The sequence below is a fragment of the Erythrolamprus reginae genome, chromosome Z (genome assembly GCF_031021105.1).
Source record: "Erythrolamprus reginae isolate rEryReg1 chromosome Z, rEryReg1.hap1, whole genome shotgun sequence".
Lineage (NCBI taxonomy): Eukaryota > Metazoa > Chordata > Lepidosauria > Squamata > Dipsadidae > Erythrolamprus > Erythrolamprus reginae.
The window spans coordinates 151953763-151960688 of NC_091963.1; the positions used below are offsets into that span (position 1 = coordinate 151953763).

The 6926-nt window shown below is 46.9% G+C and overlaps 1 protein-coding gene across 1 annotated transcript; it reads right to left on the reverse strand.

Annotated features, from left to right (window-relative positions):
• Positions 1-4336: 4336 nt before the first annotated feature.
• SLC35G6 (solute carrier family 35 member G6) lies at positions 4337-5524 on the reverse strand. The gene has a single exon (XM_070728735.1). It carries the CDS (start codon positions 5522-5524, stop codon positions 4337-4339), a length of 1188 nt encoding a protein of 395 aa, XP_070584836.1.
• Positions 5525-6926: the final 1402 nt, after the last annotated feature.

A 6926-nucleotide genomic window follows, 5' to 3' on the forward strand; every position in this document is an offset into this window, starting at 1 on the left:
TGTATGCCGCCCCTCTCTGAGGCCTCGGGGCGGCTCACAGCATATATAAAAAAAGAACAGTAATATAATCCAATTAGTACTACAATATTAAAAACAATTAAAAAGAGAAGATTAACCTAAAAAATTAACTCACTAACCAAACATTCAGGAATCATACTTAAGGCATTCAGTGGTCAGGGGAAGATGTAAGAGTCCCAAGCCTGGCGGCAAAGATGAGTGCTTAAGCTCTTTCGGAAGGCACGGAGGGAGGGGGCAGTGCGAATCTCTGGGGGGAGTTGATTCCAGAGAGTTGGGGCTGCCACAAAGAAGGCTCTTCCCCTGGGGCCCGCCAACCGACATTGTTTAGTCGATGGGACCCTAAGGAGGCCAACACTGTGGGACCTCACCGGTCGCTGGGATTCGTGCGGCAGAAGGCGGTCTCGGAGATAACCTGGCCCTGTGCCATGAAGGGCTTTATTGGTCATAACCAAAACTTTGAATTGTGCGAAACTGATCAGTAGCCAATGCAGTCCGCGGAGTGATGGTGAGATGTGGGCATTTCTTGGAAGGCCCAAGGCTGCTCATGCGGCTGCATTTTGGACAAGTTGAAGTTTCTGAACACTCTTCAAGGGTAGCCCCATGTAGAGAGCATTGCAGTAGTCGAGCCCCCTCCCCTATTGAAATCTTTATCCTAACCACATAAGTTGTGCGAGACCCAGCCCTTGAGACTTTCAAAGGGAGACTGGACGGCCATTTGTCCGAAATAGCGTAGGGACTCTGGGGTTGGACTAGATGACCCACACGCTCCCTTCCAACCCTTAATAATAACCTAACCCCCAAATAATCCATTTCTACACTTGCTTCAAGCATGGGGCCAAGTGGGGAGGGGTGCCAACCGGCCAAGTTTCTGGTCCTTGTCAAGGAGAGACCCCCACGCACACGCATCCCGATAGGGGAAGGCTTTGGGGAAGGAAAAAGAGGGGAGGCAAGAAGGGGGATGGGAATGGAGGCTGCTTCCTGTTGTTCTCTGAAAATCTCAGCCGGCCGCTGAGTCACAGCTCTGGAATTCAGAAAAATAATCAGCCCTTTGCGGTCGATGCTGCTGGGCCGGGAAAAAAGGACGGAATGGGAAGGAATTGGGAAATTCAGGAAAGGAATAAAAAATGACCCGTGGTCAGTAGTATGTTGCACCCAGTACGGCCAGGGGTGGGTGGGACGGGAATGCCCCTCCGGTAGCGAAAATGGAACTGCGCGTTGGCCATGTACACACAACCGGCACGTTTCCGCTAAAAATCACCATTTTTGTTGCTTCTGCGCATGCGCAGAAAAAAAGGAATGGCGGTTTTTGCGGCAATCTCGTTCGCGTGAGTGGGAATTTGCGCGTCCTCACATGTCCTCATGTGAGATTTGGCTTCTGCACATGGGCAGAAGCTGAATCCCATGCTGCTCAGGCGTGCATGCGCTCCTTAACCCTTCCGCTAGCGCTGGGAATTATTATTATTATGATTATTATTATTATTATTATTATTAATTAGATTTGTATGCCACCTCTCTCTGAAGACTCGGATTGGCTCACAACAATAAAACAGTACAAATCTAATAATTAAAAACAATTTAAAACCCTTAATATAAAAAACAGTCATACATCCCAGACAAACCATGCATAAAACGGAAACGGCCCAGGGGAATCGATTTCCCCATGCCTGACGGCAGAGGTGGGTTTTAAGGAGTTTGAGAAAGGCAAGGAGGGTGGAGGCAGTCCTAATCTCCGGGGGAGTTGATTACCAGAGGGTCGGGGCCGCCACAGAGAAGGCTCTTCCCCTGGGTCCCGCTAGACGACATTGTTTCATCGACGGGACCCGGAGAAGGCCAACTCTGTGGGACCTAACCAGTCGCTGGGATTCGTGCAGCAGAAGGTGGTCCCAGAGGTATTCTGGTCCGATGCCCATCGGTGGGTACGGGCCACACTACAGTGTGGTAGCAGAAGTGGGGATCCCCATGCATCTCCATGTCCCCAACACGTGCACGACTGTACCTGCATGAGATTTGGCTTCTGCGCATGCGCACGTGCAAGATTTTACTGATTTTTGCTGACTTTTGCCAATTTTCAACATGCATAGAAGCAAACCCCCCCCAAAATTAGGAACATGTAGGAAGTGTGAACGTCCTCATGTGAGATTTTGCATGCACAAAAGCCGAATCTCACACCGACGCCCACATACACACGCCGGTCTCCGGGATCGCACCACTAGCGCCGAGGAGCCCCTACACTGCCCATGATGTATTGGATTCCTGCAGCTGACCTGAGAGAAAAGGCACCAATTTTGGGGGGCCCAAGCCAGAGATGATGATGATGATGATGATGATGATAATAATAATAATAATAATGTCAGACATCCTGATGGTGGAGAAAAAGAAAGTATACATCATCGACATCGCAATCCCAGGAGACAGCAGAATTGAGGAGAAGCAGCTAGAGAAATGAATGAAATATGAAGATCTAAAAATCGAGCTGCAACGACTCTGACATAAGCCCGTGAAAGTGGTCCCGGTGGTACTTGGCACGCTGGGCGCAGGGTCAAAGGATCTCAGCGGACATTTGAAAACCATCGGAATTGACAAAATCTCCACCTGTCAATTGCAAAAGGCCGCTTTACATCACGCAGTCCTAGGTGCTTGGGAAGCGCCCGACTGGGGATGAAATATGAAATCCAGCATAGTGATCTCGTTTGCTGTGTTGTACTGACATCATAATAATAATTTGTTAGATTTGTATGCCGCCTCTCTCCGAGAATTCAGGGCAGCTCACAACAATAATAACAAACTACAAATCCAATATCGAAAATATATTAAAGGGTTAAATAAGGTCCAGGAGGGAAGTGTTTTTAATAGGAAAGTGAACACAAGAACAAGGGGACACAATCTGAGGTTAGTTGGGGGAAAGATCAAAAGCAACATGAGAAAATATTATTTTACTGAAAGAGTAGTAGATCCTTGGAACAAACTTCCAGCAGACGTGGTTGGTAAATCCACAGTAACCGAATTTAAACATGCCTGGGATAAACATATATCCATCCTAAGATAAAATACAGAAAATAGTATAAGGGCAGACTAGATGGACCATGGGGTCTTTTTCTGCCGTCAGACTTCTATGTTTCTATGTTTCTATGAAAAACACAATTTAAAAACCCTTATTAATAAAATAATCACACAACCCAATCAAACCATACATAAAACAGATCCTAACATCTGGCTCTATCTAGGATCGAATCCACTGCAAGGATTCAATTGAGTGTCCTTTTGTGGGTTTCAGTCAGACTTCCTTTCTAATAGCCGGGGTTCTGGCATAGACAAATTGACCAGGTTCCTCTCAATTGGAGACCGTCGAGAAACAGATTAAAATGGTCCCAAGAAAGGCCAAACCTTTTCTCAATAAGGGGAATGTAGGTCAGTCCCCGACTTACAACCACAAATCACCCTTCGCAATGTTTCCGTTGCTAAGCGAGACTTCCGGAAGTGAATCTTTGTCATTGTTTTACCGTTCTTCTTGCCATGAATCGCTGCCGTTGTTTGGTAACACGTCACTAAGCGAATCCCTGTGGACCTTCCCAGTTGCAAAAGGGGATCATGTGACACTCTCCTGGACACTGCAATGGTCGTTAAGTAGTACTCAGTGGCCAAGCGTCCGACATTTATTCAGGTAACATTTAAAGAGAACTACTTTGACATGTTTTATAGATGGCACCTAGCACCACCAAGATTGGCTAAAATATATCCAAATACAAACTCAGATTGTTGGAAATGCAAAAAAGACGTAGGTACTTTCTTTCACATGTGGTGGTTGTGCCCCGAAACAAAAGGTTATTGGAAAAAGGTACATAATTGGCTGCAACAGATAACAGAAAGACAAATAGAATATACTCCAGATAATTTTCAATTAGAAATAATAAGGAAACTACACCCAAAAAGTATATAGTATATATTATTACATATTACAGCAGCAAGAATTACCTAGGCTCAGTATTGGAAAGACAATAAAGTTCTATCGGAAAATATGTTGATAGATAAAATATACAGAAATGGTGAAGTAGACATGGACACTATAGCTTAAAGGTGAAAATAACTCGGATTAGCATGGATTAAATGATACAACTGGACTTTAAAAAAAAAGATTGTGAGACAATGTGGAAAGAAGACCAAGATATGAGATAATATAAACAATAGAAATATTGTAAATACATGTATTATAATAATAATATATAAATGTGTAGAGCTATACTGAAATGATTTGATGTTTAAAGACAAAAAAACCCAATTAAAAATCTTTTTTTAAAAAGACAACACAAATGCTGATCTCTCAACTCCATAGCAAACCCCGCTTTGTCCCACGGCCTCCTTTCTCCCGTCGTTCCCTCTGTGCCGTACTATATGGCGATTGGTGCCCACTTTGAACCACGGCATCCTCGGCATGTTTGGTCCCTCTCGGTTGTCCGATGGGGCCCTCCTCTTCGTCGGCCGGATGGTAGCTGATGTTTTGGATGGTTATGATGATGATACTGACGAAGATAACACCGGCCCCTGTGATATCGAAAGGCGTGACGGCCTCCCGTAGCACGTAGTACTGGATCGCCAGAGTGACCACCACTTCGGAGTGTAAGACAGCGCACACAAGGGCTGGGTGCACCTTTGTCACGGCGTAGTTGGCGCACAAGGAGGAGAATAAGGCAAGGAGGCTGATGACCACCACCAAAACCCAGGCGTAAAGGTCCAGGGGCATCACCGGGTCCTGGAGGAGGAACATTGTCGGGGAGCAGAGCAGGATACCCACCACGCCGAAGAGAAACGCCACGGTCATCAGCTTAGATGGGAAGTCCAGCCGTCGGAAAATAACTAAGCCCAAGGCCAATGCTACGCCTCCCAAGCAGGCAAAGGCATAGCCAACAATGTTGAAGACTTGGGTGCTTTTGTCCAAACTCAAGAGGTCAGGCACCACCATAATGAGCAAGCCCAGTGTGCTGCCCACCAGTCCAAACCAGTCGTAGCCGGTCAGCTGGGTGCTCTCGATACAGATAGCAAGCAGGACGGAGGAGATTGTCGAGGAGCCCTTGCGGACGGTGGCCGCATTGCCACTGGGCACCATCATGAAAGAGCTGTAGGCACAGCCAATGGAGATGACGTTGATTAAAGCATGGAGCAAGGTGCGCCGGTAGGTTTCCGGAGGCCCGAAACATGGCACCTTTTGGTACCACAGGTACCCGACAAGGAGCAGGTGGATACAGCAGCGGAGGAACAAGATCTCCAGTGATGGCATGCCCCAAGTCTCGTTGACGATGCGGCTGAGGGGGGCCACAATAGCCGCGGTCATGCCACCCCCAAACAGGGCCACCAGCAGCCCTTTCAAGCTCTCGGAGAGGCGGTAACGGTGCCAGGCAGGGCGGCGAGGAGGTGGGGCCGGAGAGCAGGGCGGCGGGGAGAAGCGCAAGAGGTCAGATAAAGTCCAAGGGCCTTTCCCGGAAGGTCCCAGCTCCGAGGCTATGGGGTACATCTCTACGGAGCGATGGGCCCTTGGGCCCTTCCAGAACGGGAACCCAGCCTGCAGGAGAAGAAGACGCAGGAGGTTTTAAAGAAGAGATTGTACACAATTGTCGGAAATGGTACGAGGACTTTTGTTTGTGCACTTAAGGGAGGTCTTGCTTAATAATGAAAATGTTGGGTTCCGTTGCAGTCATAAGTTGAGGGCTACCACATAGGCGTGTGAAACAGCTGTCAATGACATTTTTTTCTGTCAATGACATTTTGCTTGTCAATGACATTTTTCTAATCGATGTCATTTTCCTGTCAATGACATTTTTCTAATCAATTACATTTCCTAGTCAATGACATTTTTGTAATCAATGACATTTTCCTGTCAATGACATTTTTCTAGCCAGCGTGTGCTATTCTGAGTTTTCTGCTCTACGGGAGGAAAAAAACTTGATTTCCCACACGGATTTATTCTGAGGACTAGAAACTTGCCACTCTTTTTTCAAAGTCAGCCAGGGTTCCTATCGCAAGGAGAAAGTTACCAGCCTAAACCCAGGCAGCCCCCCCCCCCAGCTAGGATCTGATACAATCTGACACGGGGGTCACTTTCCACCCTATTACTCCTGTCGTCTTCCGGCGCTCCACGCGCCGCGTTCGTCTCTTCAAAGAGATAAACCGACATTCATTGTATATCTTGGCCTGGCTTTGGAAGTGTAGTCAATGAGTGTGTGTGTTTTTAATCAGCGATAATTCAGATTTTTACAGAGGAGGAAGACATGCTGATTACCATATTTTTTCAGAACGTAAGACACACCTTTGTACGCCCTCAAAAGAGGGTGAAAACGAGGGTGCATTTTACACACCAAATGCAGCCCCACCCACCCACTCCCACCCTTTGGCCTCTGCCTCCCAGCAATTTTCCTCCTTGCAGCAAACAGAAGAGAGCCTGATTAGCACAAGACGTTGATTACCTGTCAGTTGATTGATTGAAGCTGCAGGCAGGCCCACATGCTAAAATGAAAGTGAAACTAAAGCTGCACGGAGGTAAATTGCTGGCAGGGAGAGGCAGAATTTTATTTTCTGGTGCTAACAAAACTTTTGCCAGACCCATCCTAGACTACTGCTCATCTGTCTGGAACCCATACTACATCTCAGACATCAACACTCTTGAAAATGTCCAAAGATACTTCACCAGAAGAGCCCTTCACTCCTCCACTCGAAACAGAATATCCTACTAAAATAGACTAACAATCCTGGGCCTAGAAAGCCTAGAACTACAGCGCCTAAAACACGATTTGAGTATTGCCCACAAGATCATATGCTGCAATGTCCTACCGGTCAATGACTACTTCAGCTTCAACCGCAACAACACAAGAGCACGCAACAGATTCAAACTTAATACGAACCGCTCCAAACTTGACTGT

Excerpts from the sequence above, each read along its gene's own strand:
- SLC35G6 (XM_070728735.1), bottom strand. The coding sequence starts at position 5,524 with ATGTACCCCATAGCCTCGGAGCTGGGACCTTCCGGGAAAGGCCCTTGG.